This window comes from Salvelinus alpinus, chromosome 10 (assembly GCF_045679555.1).
Source record: "Salvelinus alpinus chromosome 10, SLU_Salpinus.1, whole genome shotgun sequence".
Classification (NCBI taxonomy): Eukaryota; Metazoa; Chordata; class Actinopteri; order Salmoniformes; family Salmonidae; genus Salvelinus; species Salvelinus alpinus.
In genome coordinates, this window is record NC_092095.1 from 69,424,391 (window position 1) to 69,447,448 (window position 23,058).

Genomic DNA, 23,058 nt, shown 5'->3' on the forward strand with positions numbered 1-23,058 from the left:
GTGCATCTGTGGGTGTGGGTAGCCGGAGTGTGAAATGTGTGTAAGTATGCAAGGCTGATCTGTGATGTAAGAGAAGACAGCTTTGTTGCAAGTAGAAAACATTTATTGAAGCACAGTGTCAATCCATTAGTAACACTGAACAGTGGTGAGTCTATAGACCAATACATACAAACAGAGTAGGGTGGACAGACATGTTCTGTAATGAATGATACAGGCTTTGGCACAGCCAAGACTTGGTTTGACATCTTTTGACAGAATCAGTGAGGCTGTGTCCCATATAGTCCACTACTTTTGACCAGGTCCCATAGACCCTATGTACATTGTATGTCCAGGCTTAAATGCCCAAATAAAGGCTTAATAATTAATATGGTCTAGATAAAACATAACTAAAACACCAAATAAATTAACACAAAACAAGACAAATGTAATCAGTCGTCAATGGCTTCATCAATACATGTCATAATCCCATCTACTCATACTATGTGGATTATGAGCCAATTCTTCATCTATATATCCTGTCTGGACATCCTGTTCACTGTTGTTGTCAGCATCATTTCACCAGGTCAAATTCCTGGTTCATGTCAAGGTACTTGGTGATTCTATTGTGATTCTTATCATAGCAGACTCCTACATACATCCCTATGAAATATCAGGGCCAAGGAATTCATGCATTTCTTCTCAAAGTCACTTCTGTTTCATGTTTGTTGGGAGTGCACGTAACTACACTGAGGTGTGACCTGCTGCTGTACGTGGTCTTTCCTTGAATCTCTTAAAGCTTTTCTGGGGGGGGGCTGGCCCCCGACTGGTAACAGAGAGAAACAGGTAGAGCGAGAAAGACAAGTCTTCTGTCCACTGGACAAGCAGAGTATGCCGTGGTAGTTTTGGATGTCAGTGGGTCTTAAAGTAACTGTCAAGTGAAAATCTCACTTTTACAAGTTCATATTCCATTAACTCATACCCAAATAATGTCCTATACTCGTATTTGTGGCCAATGTATACATTTGAGAAAACAAAACACACAAAAACCCCACCAAAAAACTTATATCTCAAATACACTTCTTGCTATTTCCTCACAGAACATGATGTAATAATGTTGGCTCATTGGCCGAGCTGGCCAATCAGCGGTCTAGTCACATTAATATTTTTAATGACCGGTATACGCCCACAGCATTCTGTTGCTGGGGTAAGCCCACAGCATTCTGTTGCTGGGGTAAGCCCACAGCATTCTGTTGCTGGGGTAAGCCCACAGCATTCTGTTGCTGTTCTGTTGCTGGGGTAAGCCCACAGCATTCTGTTGCTGGGGTAAGCCCACAGCATTCTGTTGCTGGAGTAAGGAAAACTGTTATAGGCAAAACTCTTATAGGTAAATAGGTAAAAATGGCACATTAATCAAGTTAGATGCATTTATTTCACCCCGGAGCAGGGTTGGGGTCAATTTGAAGTAAAAAAAACAAAAACATTGAAAATAGATGCCATTATTTCATTTGAATTTGAGTTTACTTTGTGAACTGACTGAACCCAAACCCTGCCCTGGAGCCTATATAATCACAGAATGGTCCTCTCATCCTCCGGGGGGCACCGTCTGGTCCTGGCAGGCATACGGTAACGCAGCTCCTTCCAGAAGGGTGAGGAGAGGGGTTTGGAGTGGGAGCCCCTCCAGGTGACGGTGTGTCCTGACTGGGCCAGCAGCCGCAGGGCCTCAGAGAGGGAGTCCAGGTCCAGATCCACCTAAAACGTTTACAGAATAATGTAGTGAATTTTTGGGGGTAGCCCCGACCGGGACTTGAACAGAGGTCCACCGACTGCCAACCCAACACCTTAGTTGTTACACCAAGACATCCGAACCCCTTGACTAGATCACTAGGTGTTGTGTTAAGGTTGCTACAATTACTCATTTAGCTTATCTAGCGCTTTTCATTACAAAAGAGAATCTCGAAAAAGCACTAAAAACAAACATGCCAAACACCACCAATTGCAAAAGTGGAAAAATACAAAGTGTTTCAAGTCAGCTTTAAAGGAAATGGAATTTAAGCAGTTTTAAAGGAAATGCAATTTAAGCAGTTTTAAAGGAAATGGAATTTAAGCCGTTTTAAAGGAAATGGAGTGGAAGCTGTTTTAAAGGAAATGGAGTTGAAGCAGAAAGACAGTATTTCATCAGCTCCAGGTCTATCTGTTTATTTAGTTTGAAAGACAGTATTTCATCAGCTCCAGGTCTATCTGTTTATTTAGTTTGAAAGACAGTATTTCATCAGCTCCAGGTCTATCTGTTTATTTAGTTTGAAAGACAGCATGGCATCAGCTCCAGGTCTATCTGTTTATTTGGGAAATTGATTTGACAGGGACAGCGCACATTCACCAACGGTATCGTCCCAAATGGCACCCTATTACCTTTATAGTGCACTACTTCAGACCAGGGCCCATAACACTATATAGGGAATAGGGTGCTATTTGGGACACACCCACAAAGCTAACTGTCGTCCATAGGCAGAACTGGTCCATAGGTATAACTACCTGGCTGTCTGGGGCTGCCTCTGTCTGGACGAGGACCAGCCAGGTCTGCCGTTCCACCAGTGCAGCATGGAGCCCAGTGAGCAGACTATACTGACTGTCCTGCCCTGGGTTCAGCCCCAGGCTGCTGGGCACCAGGATCAGTCTCCGGCTCTGCTCTATACACCCCAGCACCGCCTCAGCCACCGCTGGAAACACAGAGCACACACTTTACTGATACAGACACAGGAACAGATACAGGAACAGGACCGGGTACAGGAACAGACACAGGAACAGATACAGGAACAGGACCGGGTACAGGAACAGACACAGGAACAGATACAGGAACAGGACCGGGTACAGGAACAGGTACAGGAACAGATACAGGAACAGATACAGGAACAGGTACAGGAACAGGACCGGGTACAGGAACAGGAACAGGACCGGGTACAGAAACAGGTACAGATACAGGAACAGGAACGGGTACAGGAACAGGTACAGGAACAGATACAGGAACAGATACAGGAACAGGAACGGGTACAGGAACAGGTACAGGAACAGGACCGGGTACAGGAACAGATACAGGAACAGATACAGATACAGGAACAGATACAGGAACAGGACCGGGTACAGGAACAGATACAGGAACAGGACCGGGTACAGGAACAGATACAGGAACAGGACCGGGTACAGGAACAGGTACAGGAACAGATACAGGAACAGGACCGGGTACAGGAACAGGAACAGATACAGGAACAGGAACGGGTACAGGAACAGGTACAGGAATGGGAACAGGTACAGGAACAGCTACAGGAACGTGTACAGGAATGGGTACGGGAACAGGTACAGGAATGGGAACAAAAATGGGAATGGGAACAGGAATGGGTACGAGTACAGGTACAGGAACAGATATGGGAACGGGGGTACAGGAACATATACAGGAACAGGAACCTGTACAGGAACAGTAACCTGACAGGAATAAGAACATGTACAGGAACAGGTACGGATACAGGAATAGGAACAAAAACGGGTACGGGAATGGGTACGGGTACAGGAACAGATACAGGAACAGGAACGGGAACAGGTACGGGAATGGATATGGGAACTGGTACAGATAGAGGTACAGGTACAGGAACAGGAACAAGAACAGGAACAGGTACAGGAAAAGGTACAGGAACAAGAACAGGAACGGATACATGAACAAGAACAGGAACAGATACAGGAACAGGTACAGGAACAAGAATGGATACAGGAACAGGTACAGGAACAAGAACAGAAACAGGTACAGGAACAAGAACAGGAACGGATACAAGAACAGGAACAGATACAGGAACAAGAACAGGAACAGGAACAGATACAGGAACAGGTACAGGAACAAGAACGGATACAGGTACAGGAACAAGAACAGGAACGGATACAGGAACAAGAACAGATACAGGAACAAGAACAAGAACAGGAACAGGTACAGGAACGGGAACAAGAACAGGTACAGGAACGAATACAGGTACAGGTACAGGTAGAGGAACAGGTAGAGGCAGAGGAATAGAAACAAGAACAGGAATGGATACAGGAACAGGTACAACAACAAGAACAGGAACTGGTACAAGAACAGGAACAGGTACAGGAACAAAAACGGGTACGGGAATGGGTACGGAAACTGGTACAGGTAGAGGAACAGGTAGAGGAACAAGAACAGGAACATGTACAGGAACAAGAACAGGAACGGATACAGGAACAAGTACAAGAACAGGTACAAGAACAAGAACAGGAACAGGTACAGGAACAAGAACAGGAACAGATAGAGGAACAAGAACGGATACAGGAACAGGTACAGGAACAAGAACAGGAACAGATACAGGAACGGGAACAGGTACGGGAATGGATATGGGAACTGGTACAGGTAGAGGTACAGGTAGAGGAACAAGAACAGGAACGGATACAGGAACAGGTACAAGAACAGGTACAAGAACAGGAACAGGAACAGGTACAAGAACAGGAACAAGAACAGGAACAGATACAGGAACAAGAACGGATACAGGTACAGGAACAAGAACAAGAACAGGAACGGATACAGGAACAAGAACAGGAACAGGTACAAGAATGGATACAGGAACAGGTACAGGAATGGATACAGGTACAGGTAGAGGAACAGGAACAGGAACGGATACAGGTACAGGTAGAGGAACAGGTAGAGGGACAGGAACAGGAACGGATACAGGTAGAGGAACAGATAGAGGTAGAGGTACAAGTAGAGGTAGAGGAACAGGTACAGGTAGAGGAATAGGTACAGGTAGAGGAACAGGTACATGTAGAGGTAGAGGAACAGGTAGAAGAACAGGTAGAGGTAGTGGAACAGGTAGAGGTAGAGGGTCAGGTAGAGGTAGTGGAACAGGTACAGGTAGAGGTACAGGTAGAGGTAGAGGAACAGGTACAGGTAGAGGAACAGGTGCAGGTAGAGGGACAGGTCCAGATAAAGGAACAGAAACAGGAACAAGTAGAGGTAGAGGAACAGGTAGAGGAACAGGTAGAGGTAGAGGAACAGGTACAGGTAGAGGGACAGGTACAGGAACAGGTACAGGTAGAGGACCAGGTAGAGGTAGAGGAACAGGTAGAGACACAGTTAGAGGTAGAGGAACAGGTAGAGGTAGAGGAACAGGTACAGGTAGAGGACCAGGTAGAGGAACAGGTACAGGTACAGGGACAGGTAGTAGAGGAACAGGTACAGGTAGAGGGACAGGTAGTAGAGTAACAGGTACAGGTAGAGGAACAGGTAGAGGTAGAGGAACAGGTACAGGTAGAGGCACAGGTACAGGTAGAGGAACAGGTACAGGTAGAGGAACAGGTAGAGGAACAGGTACAGGTAGAGGAAGAGGTAGAGGAACAGGTACAGGTAGAGGAACAGGTAGAGAAACAGGTACAGATAAAGGAACAGAAACAGAAACAGGAACAGGTTCAAGAACCGTGCATACACACAAACACACACACACACAAACACACACACACACACACACACACACACACACACACACACACACACACACACACACACACACACACACACACACACACACACACACACACACACACACACACACACACACACACACACACACACACACACACACACACACACACTCCAGTATGAGGACAAATGTGAGGACAGTGGACTGACTCACCCTCCCCAGGGAGCACGTCACGGTCGTAGAGACACAGGCTGTAACCATACTCCTCTTCCAGCACCTCCTCCACCTGACGCCTGTCCTCCTCACTGACACCTGACTCTGTGTCACTCTTATAACACAACACATAGGCATCGTAACGCTTCCCATCTGAAACACACCATTCAGACAAGTTATAACACAGCAGATAGGCATTATAACACAGGACATAGGCATTATAACACAGCAGATAGGCATTATAACACAGTACATAGGCATTATAACACAGCAGATAGGCATTATAACACAGGACATAGGTATTATAACACAGTACATAGGCATTATAACACAGCAGATAGGCATTATAACACAGGACAGGCATTATAACACAGCAGATAGGCATTATAACACAGGACATAGGCATTATAACACAGTACATAGGCATTATAACACAGCAGATAGGCATTATAAGACAGCAGATAGGCATTATAACACAGGACATAGGCATTATAACACAGGACATAGGCATTATAACACAGTACATAGGCATTATAACACAGCAGATAGGCATTATAACACAGTACATAGGCGTTGTTACACATCCCATCTGAAACTAACACAATTCATCCAAATGATGTGGTGAAACACGATCCACAACGAGACTGTTTGCATGAGACATGTTTGACAACACATGTTGGTGTCAGGTGTTATTCTCACCAGAGACGTTGTGTTGACGCCAGCCCAGATCATCTCTGAGAAATAGAATGATGTCCACCTTCAGCTTGACATAGACAACAGTCACCACCACCACCGTCACGGCAAAGACCCCCACTATACCCAGCACCAGGAAGTGGAACTGGGGTGGACCTAAAGGGTGACATGAAATACACACACACACACACACACACACACACACACACACACACACACACACACACACACACACACACACACACACACACACACACACACACACACACACACACACACACACACACACACACACACACACACACACAAACACACACACACACACACACAAATAAACCTGATAATATCAAACAGCTGTTACTGTACAGCAGAAAGAGAAACTGAAGAGAAAATAAATCACAGAAAATCATCCTAATGTTACACAGAAGTGATCATAATCTCTTCTTGATTAAATGTCATGGTAACCTAAGAGCAGAAGAGATAATATCTTATTGATTAAATGTCATGGTAACCTAAGAGCAGAAGTGATCATAATCTCTTCTTGATTAAATGTCATGGTAACCTAAGAGCAGAAGAGATAATAATATCTTATTGATTAAATGTCATGGTAACCTAAGAGCAGAAGTGATCATAATATCTTCTTGATTAAATGTCATGGTAACCTAAGAGCAGAAGAGATAATATCGTATTGATTAAATGTCATGGTAACCTAAGAGCAGAAGAGATAATAATATCTTCTTGATTAAATGTCATGGTAACCTAAGAGCAGAATAAATAATAATATCTTATTGATTAAATGTCATGGTAACCTAAGAGCAGAAGAGATAATATCTTATTGATTAAATGTCATGGTAACCTAAGAGCAGAAGAGATAATAATATCTTCTTGATTAAATGTCATGGTAACCTAAGAGCAGAATAAATAATAATATCTTATTGATTAAATGTCATGGTAACCTAAGAGCAGAAGAGATAATATCTTATTGATTAAATGTCATGGTAACCTAAGAGCAGAAGAGATAATAATATCTTCTTGATTAAATGTCATGGTAACCTAAGAGCAGAAGAGATCATATCTTCTTGATTAAATGTCATGGTAACCTAAGAGCAGAAGAGATCATATCTTATTGATTAAATGTCATGGTAACCTAAGAGCAGAAGAGATAATAATATCTTCTTGATTAAATGTCATGGTAACCTAAGAGCAGAAGAGATCATATCTTATTGATTAAATGTCATGGTAACCTAAGAGCAGAAGAGATCATATCTTCTTGATTAAATGTCATGGTAACCTAAGAGCAGAAGAGATAATATCTTCTTGATTAAATGTCATGGTAACCTAAGAGCAGAAGAGATAATAATATCTTATTGATTAAATGTCATGGTAACCTAAGAGCAGAAGAGATCATATCTTATTGATTAAATGTCATGGTAACCTAAGAGCAGAAGAGATAATAATATCTTATTGATTAAATGTCATGGTAACCTAAGAGCAGAAGAGATCATATCTTATTGATTAAATGTCATGGTAACCTAAGAGCAGAAGTGATCATAATCTCTTCTTGATTAAATGTCATGGTAACCTAAGAGCAGAAGAGATAATAATATCTTATTGATTAAATGTCATGGTAACCTAAGAGCAGAGGAGATAATAATATCTTATTGATTAAATGTCATGGTAACCTAAGAGCAGAAGAGATAATAATATCTTATTGATTAAATGTCATGGTAACCTAAGAGCAGAAGAGATAATATCTTATTGATTAAATGTCATGGTAACCTAAGAGCAGAAGAGATCATATATTATTGATTAAATGTCATGGTAACCTAAGAGCAGAAGAGATAATAATATCTTATTGATTAAATGTCATGGTAACCTAAGAGCAGAAGAGATAATAATATCTTCTTGATTAAATGTCATGGTAACCTAAGAGCAGAAGAGATCATATCTTATTGATTAAATGTCATGGTAACCTAAGAGCAGACGAGATAATAATATCTTATTGATTAAATGTCATGGTAACTTAAGAGCAGAAGAGATCATATCTTATTGATTAAATGTCATGGTAACCTAAGAGCAGAAGAGATAATAATATCTTATTGATTAAATGTCATGGTAACCTAAGAGCAGAAGAGATAATAATATCTTATTGATTAAATGTCATGGTAACCTAAGAGCAGAAGAGAGGGTTCTGTGAAATGACCAGTAGAGTTTGATAAAGGCAGAATGTAATATTTTTAATGATTGGAAAGCTAAGATGTCCCTTTAAGAGGCTGCTTGACTTACTCTTCTGTTGGAAGGTGATGGAGACGTTGGAGTTCCCAGATGGAGACTCCACTTGACAGGTGTATGTGTTCCTGAGCTGCTCCTCCGACACCTGCCTGATCACCAGCGATGCCTGCTGGTGGCCATTCTCTCTGGAGAAAACAGTCAAGTGTGGTAAGTGATTTTAAATAGTATTTGAACCCAGGTCTGATCTGTAGTGAGTGTACATGCTCACTCTGAAGTGTTATAAAACACTGGTAGGGCCTCCTGGTTCTTCTTCACAAAAGATATGTTTTCCATCCAGTGTAAGAGGTCAAATGCAGAGGACAGGACAGCGCTGCAGACCACCACCACAGTGGATCCTGGACAAAACACAACATTCACTAACACTTTGATAACTACCTCTCTCAAAGAGTGCAGTGTATAAAGTCAGACAATCTCAGGCACTCCCTGTCACCAAAGGAGTACCCCAAGGCTCAATCCTAGGCCCCACGCTCTTCTCAATTTACATCAACAACGTAACTCAGGCAGTAGGAAGCTCTCTCATCCATTTATATGCAGATGATACAGTCTTATACTCAGTTGGCCCCTCCCCGGATTTTGTGTTAAATGCTCTACAACAAAGCTTTCTTAGTGTTCAACAAGCTTTCTCTACCCTTAACCTTGTTCTGAACACCTCCAAAACAAAGGTCATGTGGTTTGGTAAGAAGAATGCCCCTCTCCCCACAGGTGTGATTACTACCTCTGAGGGTTTAGAGCTTGAGGTAGTCACCTCATACAAGTACGTGGGAGTATGACTAGACGGTGCATTGTCCTTCTCTCAGCACATATCAAAGCTGCAGGCTAAAGTTAAATCTAGACATGGTTTCCTCTATCGTAATCGCTCCTCTTTCACCCCAGCTGCCCAACTAACCCTGATTCAGACTCTACCCATACTAGATTACGGAGACATAATTTATAGATCAGCAGGTAAGGGTGCTCTCGAGCAGCTAGATGCTTTTTACCATTCGGCCAGTAGATTTGCCACCAATGCTCCTTATTGAACACATCACTGCAATCTATACTCCTCTGTAAACTGGTCATCTCTGTATACCAGTCGCAAGACCCACTGGTTGATGCTTATTTATAAAACCCTCTTGGGCCTCACTTCCCCCTATCTGAGATCTACTGCAGCCCTCATCCTCCACATACAACACCCGTTCTGCCAGTCACATTCTGTTAAAGGTTACCCCCCGGAGACAAATGTTTTACATTTTACACATTTTGCCATGGTGTGTAGAGATGATGTTGCTGTTTTATTACTAATTTCATGCACTTTTTTTGTTTTAGAGTTAATTTCGTGCAATTCTTCTAATTGTGCAATCTGCTGTCCTACAATACTACACATTTTACCATACCGTGATTACAGCGTTTAGATAAGATAGCCACTAGCCTAACCTACCAATATAACATATGATAGCTGGACACTAGCCTAACCTACCAATATAAAATATGATAGCTGGACACTAGCCTAACCTACCAATATAACATATGATAGCTGGACACTAGCCTAACCTACCAATATAACATATGATAGCTGGACACTAGCCTAACCTACCAATATAACATATGATAGCTGGACACTAGCCTAACCTACCAATATAAAATATGATAGCTGGACACTAGCCTAACCTACCAATATAACATATGATAGCTGGACACTAGCCTAACCTACCAATATAACATATGATAGCTGGACACTAGCCTAACCTACCAATATAACATATGATAGCTGGACACTAGCCTAACCTACCAATATAAAATATGATAGCTGGCCACTAGCCTAACCTACCAATATAAAATATGATAGCTGGACACTAGCCTAACCTACCAATATAAAATATGATAGCTGGCCACTAGCCTAACCTACCAATATAAAATATGATAGCTGGACACTAGCCTAACCTACCAATATAAAATATGATAGCTGGCCACTAGCCTAACCTACCAATATAAAATATGATAGCTGGACACTAGCCTAACCTACCAATATAAAATATGATAGCTGGCCACTAGCCTAACCTACCAATATAAAATATGATAGCTGGACACTAGCCTAACCTACCAATATAAAATATGATAGCTGGCCACTAGCCTAACCTACCAATATAAAATATGATAGCTGGACACTAGCCTAACCTACCAATATAAAATATGATAGCTGGCCACTAGCCTAACCTACCAATATAAAATATGATAGCTGGCCACTAGCCTAACCTACCAATATAAAATATGATAGCTGGACACTAGCCTAACCTACCAATATAAAATATGATAGCTGGCCACTAGCCTAACCTACCAATATAAAATATGATAGCTGGACACTAGCCTAACCTACCAATATAAAATATGATAGCTGGCCACTAACCTAACCTACCAATATAAAATATGATAGCTGGACACTAGCCTAACCTACCAATATAAAATATGATAGCTGGCCACTAGCCTAACCTACCAATATAAAATAGGATAGCTGGCCACTAGCCTAACCTACCAATATAAAATATGATAGCTGGACACTAGCCTAACCTACCAATATGTCATGCTCGTCGTCCTCCTCATCTGAGGAGGAGTAGTTGGAAGGATCGGAGGACCAATATGCAGCGTGGTAAGTGTTCATCTTGATATTTATTTAAAAAGAGAACACTGAACGAACTAACAAAAATAACAGACAACGAACGTGAAGCTATAGAAAATAGTGCTGACACAAAACACTACACCTAGACAATCACCCACAACCCACAATGACAAAACAGGCTACCTAAATAAGGTTCCCAATCAGAGACAATGACTAACACCTGCCTCTGATTGAGAACCATATCAGGCCAAACACAGAAACAGACAAACTAGACATACAACATAGAATGCCCACTCAGATCACACCCTGACCAAACAAAACATAGAAACATACAAAGCAAACTATGGTCAGGGCGTGACACAATATAAAATATGATAGCTGGCCACTAGCCTAATCTACCAATATAAAATATGATAGCTGGCCACTAGCCTAACCTACCAATATAAAATATGATAGCCGGCCACTAGCCTAACCTACCAATATAAAATATGATAGCTGGCCACGAGCCTAACCTACCAATATAAAATATGATAGCTGGCCACTAGCCTAACCTACCAATATAAAATATGATAGCCGGCCACTAGCCTAACCTACCAATATAAAATATGATAGCTGGCCACTAGCCTAACCTACCAATATAAAATATGATAGCTGGACACTAGCCTAACCTACCAATATAAAATATGATAGCTGGCCACTAGCCTAACCGACCAATATAAAATATGATAGCTGGACACTAGCCTAACCTACCAATATAAAATATGATAGCTGGACACTAGCCTAACCTACCAATATAAAATATGATAGCTGGCCACTAGCCTAACCTACCAATATAAAATATGATAGCTGGCCACTAGCCTAACCTACCAATATAAAATATGATAGCTGGACACTAGCCTAACCTACCAATATAAAATATGATAGCTGGCCACTAGCCTAACCGACCAATATAAAATATGATAGCTGGACACTAGCCTAACCTACCAATATAAAATATGATAGCTGGCCACTAGCCTAACCTACCAATATAAAATATGATAGCTGGCCACTAGCCTAACCTACCAATATAAAATATGATAACAATTATTGGGTTCAAATACACATTTAGATTTGTGAACAGCCAACCACAACAACCACAATCCGTAAGGTGCAAATAGCTAAATGAGAGAGCAGAAGTGTGATTCACACCAATGCGCTATGTAGATATCAATAATAAGGGATATCTGTATCGCCGTAGACTACACCACTACTGTCATCCTTACCTCCAAGCGTTTATTCAAGTTGGACAACCTTTGGATGCCGACAGCAGTCGCACCATTGGAAGACATATCTTGGACTGTAGCCTACAAAAGCCTATTCCTGCTCTTTTCCCGCGATCCATCAAACACATTTGGTGTGTCGTCATAGTGATGTGGAACAAACTGAAACTTGTGCCTTTTTTCAATGTGGATTTGAATGTCGTTGAGAAGTGTCAAAGATTTGTTTTCACAAACATCCTTTCTGAATTTAAAAGTAATCCACGAAGTAATCATCTATTTTTTCAAAAGTATCTGTAATCTGATTACAACATTTTTGCTGGTAATGTAACGGATTACAGTTTCCATTTTTTGTAATCCCTTACATGTAATCCGTTACTCCCCAACCCTGCACACACATTCACACACACGTGACAATAAAGACACGAATTGACACCCATACAGATAGGTAGAGAGCAACTCACCCATATCTACTTCAATAACCTCCCCATCCTGAGGTTTGATGATCTTTGGCATAACCTGGGAACTTCCTGTACAATACAATAATATCTCTGTAGTCAAAACTCAAATATCACTGTAGTTACTAAAACACAAATATCACTGTAGCTGACAGAGAAATATCACTGTAGCTGACAGAGAAATATCACTGTAGCTGACAGAGAAATATCACTGTAGCTGAAACAGAAATATCACTGTAGTTAAAACAGAAATATCACTGTAGTTAAAACAGAAATATCACTGTAGTTAAAACAGAAATATCACTGTAGCTGAAACAGAAATATCACTGTAGCTGAAACAGAAATATCACTGTAGTTAAAACAGAAATATCACTGTAGCTGAAACAGAAATATCACTGTAGCTGACAGAGAAATATCACTGTAGCTGAAACAGAAATATCACTGTAGCTGAAACAGAAATATCACTGTAGCTGAAACAGAAATATCACTGTAGCTGAAACTGAAATATCACTGTAGCTGACAGAGAAATATCACTGTAGTTAAAACAGAAATATCACTGTAGCTAAAACAGAAATATCACTGTAGCTGAAACAGAAATATCACTGTAGTTAAAACAGAAATATCACTGTAGCTGAAACAGAAATATCACTGTAGTTAAAACAGAAATATCACTGTAGCTAAAACAGAAATATCACTGTAGCTGAAACAGAAATATCACTGTAGCTGAAACAGAAATATCACTGTAGCTGAAACAGAAATATCACTGTAGCTGAAACAGAAATATCACTGTAGCTGAAACAGAAATATCACTGTAGCTGAAACAGAAATATCACTGTAGTTAAAACAGAAATATCACTGTAGCTGAAACAGAAATATCACTGTAGCTAAAACAGAAATATCACTGTAGCTAAAACAGAAATATCACTGTAGCTGACAGAGAAATATGAATGTAGTTAAAAGGAAACTCTTTCCATAAATTGTTTTGAACAAAATAAAGCACCAATATGAGCAAAAGTTACAGATCCTTGTCCTTGCATTGTCTTTAGCCTTCCCCTATAACCCAGGTTCAGATCCACCAAACATGAAATACATCTTAATTGACAAATACATTTCAAGGTATCTTTGCAAAAGGTCAGAAGCTCCAAAACCATACAGCAGGGTTGGGGTCAATTCCATTTCAATTCCAGTCGATTCAGGAAGTACACTGAAATTCTAATTCCCTTCAATTCTTTTCAATTAATAAACATTTCAAATTGGAATTGGATTTAATTTCTGAATTGACTGGAATTTAAATGGAATTGATCCCAACCCTGCTATCCAGTACTGTCCAATAACTTCTTACCTTCTTTAACTGTCCTCTCCATGGTTCTGGACAAGGTAAACACCTGTCCATCATGGGGGCTAGAGTTGTATGTGTAGTATGAAGTGCAGGTATAGTAACCACTGTCACTCTCAGAAGCACTCGTCAGGTATCCATCGCCAAAGTCAGTGGGTAACTCTGTGTTACAGTTCTACAATACATGCATCAAGACACAGGTAAAAAAAACTGTAATAAACAGGTAATTCATATGTAGTAACAGTTAATACACATGTAATAAACAGGTAATAAACAGGTAATACGTATGTAGTAACAGTTAATACACATGTAATAAACAGGTAATAAACAGGTAATACGTATGTAGTAACAGTTAATACACATGTAATAAACAGGTAATAAACAGGTAATAAATAGGTAATACACATGTAGTAACAGTTAATACACATGTAATAAACAGGTAATAAACAGGTAATACACATGTAATAAACAGGTAATAAACAGGTAATGTTTAATAATGTAATACACAGGGAGTTTTTCCTAGCCAACCATACTTCTACATCTGCATTGCTTGCAGTTTGTGATTTTGAACTGGGTTTCTGTATAAGCACTTTGTGACATCTGCTGACGTAAAATTATAAATAAATGTGATTAATAAACTGGTAATAAACAGGTAATAAACTGGTAATAAACAGGTAATAAACTGGTAATAAACAGGTAATATAAAGCCAGTGTCTATTGACGCTAATCACAAAACTGAGAGTTGTTTTTGCTGCACCATCCATGACTGGTGAACTAAAACGTTGATGCTGGTCCTTGTGCTAACTAGAACACCCACTCAGACTAGGGGAAAAACATAATATAACAGGAAATACCCTGTGGCTTTTGGTCTAGTGGAAAAAAAATCACAATCAACAGACTATTCAATAGTACCTTGCCAACGGCTAGAGGGAAAACACACCTCTTCAAGCACATGTAATGACGCATGTCTTTAGTTTCAGCCAAAGGCAAGTAAGAAGAACTAGTGGAAACTCAACATCACTGGATATTTACTTCTACTTTGTCATCTGCTGGGGGGAGGAGGGGGGGTCATACCTTGTACCACGTATAATTATGTGTTGTGAAGTTTTGTGGGATGCTGTCTGACGTGCAGGTTAACTTTTCACAGGACTGTCTCAGATAGCAAGTGGATACGTACACATCCATATCTGTGTAACACTGGCCAGAGAACACTGTGATGTTAAACCACGCTGTTCTCAGGGGCTGGCCACTGGCATCGCTGCAACAGTCCAGAGAGAGATAAGACCATTAATCAACCAATCAATCAATCAATGAATCAATGCATCAACAGAATGACGCATAAATTACATCAGAGGGAAGGAGAAGACAATTAAAGAACAAAAGTATGATTGATAAAACGGACAATAAAAGGCCAACTAGATTTGTAAGAGACAGACACTTACAGTAGGAAACAGGAGTAGGACCCCTGTTGGTTGGTCCAGACACTTACAGTAGTAAACAGGAGTAGGACCCCTGTTGGTTGGTCCAGACACTTACAGTAGAGAGCAGGAGTAGGACCCCTGTTGGTTGGTCCAGACACTTACAGTAGTAAACAGGAGTAGGACCCCTGTTGGTTGGTCCAGACACTTACAGTAGTAAACAGGAGTAGGACCCCTGTTGGTTGGTCCAGACACTTACAGTAGAGAGCAGGAGTAGGACCCCTGTTGGTTGGTCCAGACACTTACAGTAGAGAGCAGGAGTAGGACCCCTGTTGGTTGGTCCAGACACTTACAGTAGTAAACAGGAGTAGGACCCCTGTTGGTTGGTCCAGACACTTACAGTAGTAAACAGGAGTAAGACCCCTGTTGGTTGGTCCAGACACTTACAGTAGTAAACAGGAGTAGGACCCCTGTTGGTTGGTCCAGACACTTACAGTAGAGAGCAGGAGTAGGACCCCTGTTGGTTGGTCCAGACACTTACAGTAGTAAACAGGAGTAGGACCCCTGTTGGTTGGTCCAGACACTTACAGTAGAGAGCAGGAGTAGGACCCCTGTTGGTTGGTCCAGACACTTACAGTAGTAAACAGGAGTAGGACCCCTGTTGGTTGGTCCAGACACTTACAGTAGTAAACAGGAGTAGGACCCCTGTTGGTTGGTCCAGACACTTACAGTAGAGAGCAGGAGTAGGACCCCTGTTGGTTGGTCCAGACACTTACAATAGAGAGCAGGAGTAGGACCCCTGTTGGTTGGTCCAGACACTTACAGTAGTAAACAGGAGTAGGACCCCTGTTGGTTGGTCCAGACACTTACAGTAGAGAGCAGGAGTAGGACCCCTGTTGGTTGGTCCAGACACTTACAGTAGTAAACAGGAGTAGGACCCCTGTTGGTTGGTCCAGACACTTACAGTAGTAAACAGGAGTAGGACCCCTGTTGGTTGGTCCAGACACTTACAGTAGTAAACAGGAGTAGGACCCCTGTTGGTTGGTCCAGACACTTACAGTAGTAAACAGGAGTAGGACCCCTGTTGGTTGGTCCAGACACTTACAGTAGTAAACAGGAGTAGGACCCCTGTTGGTTGGTCCAGACACTTACAGTAGTAAACAGGAGTAGGACCCCTGTTGGTTGGTCCAGACACTTACAGTAGAGAGCAGGAGTAGGACCCCTGTTGGTTGGTCCAGACACTTACAGTAGAGAGCAGGAGTAGGACCCCTGTTGGTTGGTCCAGACACTTACAGTAGAGAGCAGGAGTAGGACCCCTGTTGGTTGGTCCAGACACTTACAGTAGTAAACAGGAGAAGGACCCCTGTTGGTTGGTCCAGACACTTACAGTAGTGAGCAGGAGTAGGACCCCTGTTGGTTGGTCCAGACACTTACAGAAGTAAACAGGAGTAGGACCCCTGTTGGTTGGGAGAGACACTTACAGTAGTAAACAGGAGTAGGACCCCTGTTGGTTGGGAGAGACACTTACAGTAGTAAACAGGAGTAGGACCCCTGTTGGTTGGTCCAGACACTTACAGTAGAGAGCAGGAGTAGGACCCCTGTTGGTTGGTCCAGACACTTACAGTAGTAAACAGGAGTAGGACCCCTGTTGGTTGGTCCAGACACTTACAGTAGTAAACAGGAGTAGGACCCCTGTTGGTTGGTCCAGACACTTACAGTAGAGAGCAGGAGTAGGACCCCTGTTGGTTGGTCCAGACACTTACAGTAGTAAACAGGAGTAGGACCCCTGTTGGTTGGTCCAGACCCTTACAGTAGTAAACAGGAGAAGGACCCCTGTTGGTTGGTCCAGACACTTACAGTAGAGAGCAGGAGTAGGACCCCTGTTGGTTGGTCCAGACACTTACAGTAGTGAGCAGGAGTAGGACCCTTGTTGGTTGGTCCAGACACTTACAGTAGTAAACAGGAGTAGGACCCCTGTTGGTTGGTCCAGACACTTACAGTAGTAAACAGGAGTAGGACCCCTGTTGGTTGGGAGAGACACTTACAGTAGTGAGCAGGAGTAGGACCCTTGTTGGTTGGTCCAGACACTTACAGTAGTAAACAGGAGTAGGACCCCTGTTGGTTGGTCCAGACCCTTACAGTAGTAAACAGGAGAAGGACCCCTGTTGGTTGGTCCAGACACTTACAGTAGTGAGCAGGAGTAGGACCCCTGTTGGTTGGTCCAGACACTTACAGAAGTAAACAGGAGTAGGACCCCTGTTGGTTGGGAGAGACACTTACAGTAGTAAACAGGAGTAGGACCCCTGTTGGTTGGGAGAGACACTTACAGTAGTAAACAGGAGTAGGACCCCTGTTGGTTGGTCCAGACACTTACAGTAGAGAGCAGGAGTAGGACCCCTGTTGGTTGGTCCAGACACTTACAGTAGTAAACAGGAGTAGGACCCCTGTTGGTTGGTCCAGACACTTACAGTAGTAAACAGGAGTAGGACCCCTGTTGGTTGGTCCAGACACTTACAGTAGAGAGCAGGAGTAGGACCCCTGTTGGTTGGTCCAGACACTTACAGTAGTAAACAGGAGTAGGACCCCTGTTGGTTGGTCCAGACCCTTACAGTAGTAAACAGGAGAAGGACCCCTGTTGGTTGGTCCAGACACTTACAGTAGAGAGCAGGAGTAGGACCCCTGTTGGTTGGTCCAGACACTTACAGTAGTGAGCAGGAGTAGGACCCTTGTTGGTTGGTCCAGACACTTACAGTAGTAAACAGGAGTAGGACCCCTGTTGGTTGGTCCAGACACTTACAGTAGTAAACAGGAGTAGGACCCCTGTTGGTTGGGAGAGACACTTACAGTAGAGAGCAGGAGTAGGACCCTTGTTGGTTGGTCCAGACACTTACAGTAGTAAACAGGAGTAGGACCCCTGTTGGTTGGTCCAGACCCTTACAGTAGTAAACAGGAGAAGGACCCCTGTTGGTTGGTCCAGACACTTACAGTAGTAAACAGGAGTAGGACCCCTGTTGGTTGGTCCAGACACTTACAGTAGTAAACAGGAGTAGGACCCCTGTTGGTTGGTCCAGACACTTACAGTAGAGAGCAGGAGTAGGACCCCTGTTGGTTGGTCCAGACACTTACAGTAGTAAACAGGAGTAGGACCCCTGTTGGTTGGTCCAGACCCTTACAGTAGTAAACAGGAGTAGGACCCCTGTTGGTTGGGAGAGACACTTACAGTAGTGAGCAGGAGTAGGACCCTTGTTGGTTGGTCCAGACACTTACAGTAGTAAACAGGAGTAGGACCCCTGTTGGTTGGTCCAGACCCTTACAGTAGTAAACAGGAGAAGGACCCCTGTTGGTTGGTCCAGACACTTACAGTAGTAAACAGGAGTAGGATCCCTGTTGGTTGGTCTAGACACTTACAGTAGTAAACAGGAGTAGTACCCCTGTTGGTTGGGAGAGACACTTACAGTAGTGAGCAGGAGTAGGACCCTTGTTGGTTGGTCCAGACACTTACAGTAGTAAACAGGAGTAGGACCCCTGTTGGTTGGTCCAGACCCTTACAGTAGTAAACAGGAGAAGGACCCCTGTTGGTTGGTCCAGACACTTACAGTAGAGAGCAGGAGTAGGACCCCTGTTGGTTGGTCCAGACACTTACAGTAGTGAGCAGGAGTAGGACCCTTGTTGGTTGGTCCAGACACTTACAGTAGTAAACAGGAGTAGGACCCCTGTTGGTTGGTCCAGACACTTACAGTAGTAAACAGGAGTAGGACCCCTGTTGGTTGGGAGAGACACTTACAGTAGAGAGCAGGAGTAGGACCCCTGTTGGTTGGTCCAGACCCTCAGGATGATGAGAGTGTCTTCAGACCTCCACACCGCAGGCTCCTGGAGCTCCCCAGGCCCAGAGTGGTTGCTCCATGCCAGGGTCAGGTTCCCCTCCCTGTGCCCTGCCTTGGTGGTCCGCAGTGGGCACTGGAGCACTGCCATCTCTCCCTCCCGGACATGAACAGACGTATAGCCTCCTCTGACCAGCTCTGTGGGAAGAACATGCAAGATAGACCGTCTCAGTGGAGGACGGAGGGCACCTTATTCCCTATATAGTGCACTACTTTTGACCAGGGTCCATGGCACCCTATTCCCTATATATAATGCACTACTTTTGACCAGGGTCCATGGCACCCTATTCCCTATATATAGTGCACTACTTTTGACCAGGGTCCATGGCACCCTATTCCCTATATAGTGCACTACTTTTGACCAGGGTCCATGGCACCCTATTCCCTATACAGTGTACTACTTCTGACCAGGGTCCATGGCACCCTATTCCCTATATATAGTGCACTACTTTAGATCAGGGCTCTCCGTTGGGCTATGGTCAAGAGTAGTGCACTATGTAGGGTAGCCTAAATGTACTGTACAAATATTTTATGCGGTACAAATAAACATTTTACACCAACATTAAAATTGTTATAGGGTGCTCAATAGTACAACAATTAGCGATGAAAGGTTTGTTTTATGAATGGTCTTTTTGGTTGGTTATCAGCAGTTTCTAGGGCAGGATACTCATCATGTGTTACTTATAAAACATGTTGTGACCTGCTCATTCTAACAGACCTTTGGTTGCAGAGAGGACGAGGAACACAAACAGTGGGGTCATCTTCACCATGTTCTTAATTCACACAGACAAACACACAGACACACACAGAGAGACACACAGAGACACAGAGAGACACACAGAGAGACACACAGAGAGACACACAAACACACACAGAGAGACACACAGAGACACACAGAGAGACACACAGAGAGACACAGAGAGAGAAAGTCAGTTGGGGAAAAGCCCTCTGAACAGCAAGTCATAAAAAATATATGGAAAAAAATGACAGCAAGAGAAACTTAAGAGAACTTTTCATGAAAGTGAAATATAAACAGGTACTACCAGATCAGTATAATAGTATTATGTTATAGCAAGCTGCATGACTATAGATAGAATAAGAATAACCTACAATAGAACAACATTCAGTAAAGGAATGAATAACTTACTCAGCTGTGAGTGTGGAGGTAAATTCCAAGATTATATTGTGTATTTTCGCAGACCATTAACAGAAACTTAGGTAATGCTTTCTGTTCTCGGCTACTTCCCTTTAAACTTTATAATAGCAGTTTCGTTCTCGGTATGAACTGGAATTTCGATATTAATATATTATATTTCACATGCCTCCTCCTATAATCTATAGTCAAATTGACCGAGTGAATAAAGCTATTGACTCAGTTTAGTGGCCTAGTTGTATGCTGCCCACTGATGAAGACCTAGCCTACTGACCAGAAGATGTCAAAGTGAAACTTAGTGATTCTAGTGGCATTGCAGGTGCTATATGCAGACTTGACAATGCGTTACATAATGCTTGTGGTTTCCCAGAAATCCTGGTGTATCTAGGATATTGGCGCCACCTTCTTTCTGTGTGTGAGAAGAGCAGACCGCGACACTAGCTAGGTGTACGTCCAATTGGCGACATTTTCATGATAATATTGAAAAAATCCGCAACAAGAAAATATGTGCATTTCCTCACCAGTGGTGTTTCCACTAAACGGACTTGTTAGGAGAAAAATCAGCATGTGATGACGTAGTGCACACAAAATGTAGTTTTTTCTTCAAATTTGCAGGTACCGAATAAAATCTAGAGTTCAGTGTGTTTGCATCGCATTTTCAACTCTACCAATAGTTTCGACAAAAACTGTTGCATAAAATAGCAAATGTGCCTACTCCGTTCTTGCCACATGCGCTCTAGTCAACAGTTCGCAGATAACGTGCGGGTAGGCTGTGCAGGTAGGCTAGTGAGTCTACATGAGATAATTATGATTAAGACAAGAGTATTGTTATTTGTCAAAGAGCATCGATCATCATGTTTTGTTAGACTTCAGTGCAGTTTTGGACATTATCATCATAATCTGCAGCTGAAAAAGTGTATTTGTTATGGTTTAACATCCCCTGCTATATCGTGGATTGAGTTACCTTTAATTAGCGTAAGAAAGACAATCCCCATAAAAATCCGTCATTTTTAAACTAGAGATACTGAATGAAAATGACCCCACCAGTGGTGTTTCCACCAACATGACTTGTGGATGATAGTCTGTGCGTTTTCATGTATCTAATAAAGATCTAAAGTTCAATGTGTTTCCATCCCATTTTCAACTCAACATATAGACTGGAGTTAAATAGCATTCAGTATGTGCATACTCTGGTCTTGGCCCGTGCGCTCTCGCCAAAAGCTCGGGTAGGCTACATGATGACATTGTTGTGGATAAAAGCAAGAATATTTGTATTTGTCAAACGGAAGCCAAACTGAATCAGACCCTGTGAAATGAATCATAATTTATTTAATCTGTAGCCTAATAAACTGCATGCTTTCTCTACTACGTCATAATGGGAGGACAACACAAGTCATAGTTGACGCCATTTACTTTGATATGATGGTTATTATATCAATATTTGCTCAAAAAATCGTTTCCATAACATTTCTCGCATTATTAATTTTACTGACAGAAAATGATCCCACCTTGTCTAGCATTTCTGTTTTGTGGACATTTGGAAAGTTTACAAACAAATCTGTTTCCATCAGGTCTGTAATTGTTTTAATGTAGTCTACTTAATTCTCGTAAAAATGTGGATGGAAACCTGGTTAGTGATAGTAAACTAATACACTTGATGACCAAAAAGTATGTGGACACCTGCTCATTCCAAAATCATGGGCATTAATATGGAGTTGGTTCCCCCTTTGCTGCTACAACTGCCTCCACTCTAATGGGAAGGCTTTCCACTAGATGTTGGAACACTGCTGCGGGGACTTGCTTCCATTCAGACACAAGAGCATTACTGAGGACGGGCACTGGTGTTGGGTGATTAGGACTGGCTCGCAGTCGGCATTCCAATTCATCTCAAACGTGGTCAATGGGGTTGAGGTCAGGGCTCTGTGCAGGCCAGTCAAGTTCGTCCACATACTTTTGTATATATAGTGTACATCAATGGTGCTACCTGAAATCCATTGTCTGTGAAGGTAGGCTATAGCAGTCTGTGAAGGTAGGCTATAGCAGTCTGTGAAGGTAGGCTATAGCAGTCTGTGAAGGTAGGCTATAGCAGTCTGTGAAGGTAGGCTATAGCAGTCTGTGAAGGTAGGCTATAGCAGTCTGTGAAGGTAGGCTATAGCAGTCTGTGAAGGTAGGCTACAGCAGTCTGTGAAGGTAGGCTATAGCAGTCTGTGAAGGTAGGCTATAGCAGTCTGGGAAGGTAGGCTATAGCAGTCTGTGAACAGAATATTATTATTGTTATATTATCACCCAGGCGTTAAGCAGAGATATACAGGCATAAA

General features: G+C 42.4%; 1 protein-coding gene across 2 annotated transcripts; it reads right to left on the bottom strand.

The window, feature by feature from the left end:
* Positions 1-81: 81 nt before the first annotated feature.
* LOC139532749 (interleukin-18 receptor 1-like) lies at positions 82-21,215 on the bottom strand. Of its 2 annotated transcripts, XM_071330749.1 has the most exons (12): positions 20,735-21,215; positions 20,306-20,360; positions 19,491-19,725; positions 15,363-15,546; positions 14,295-14,463; positions 12,959-13,024; positions 8,857-8,983; positions 8,643-8,773; positions 6,363-6,512; positions 5,664-5,816; positions 2,512-2,696; positions 82-1,728 (listed from the first exon to the last, which is right to left on the bottom strand). In XM_071330749.1, the coding sequence occupies exons 2-12, from the start codon at positions 20,355-20,357 to the stop codon at positions 1,546-1,548; spliced, it is 1,635 nt and encodes a 544-aa protein (XP_071186850.1). In that variant the 5' UTR covers positions 20,358-20,360; positions 20,735-21,215; the 3' UTR covers positions 82-1,545. The 2 variants fall into 2 exon arrangements, with proteins under 2 accessions (XP_071186850.1, XP_071186851.1); XM_071330750.1 differs by lacking the exon at positions 20,306-20,360 and having other exon boundaries at positions 20,735-21,214.
* Positions 21,216-23,058: the final 1,843 nt, after the last annotated feature.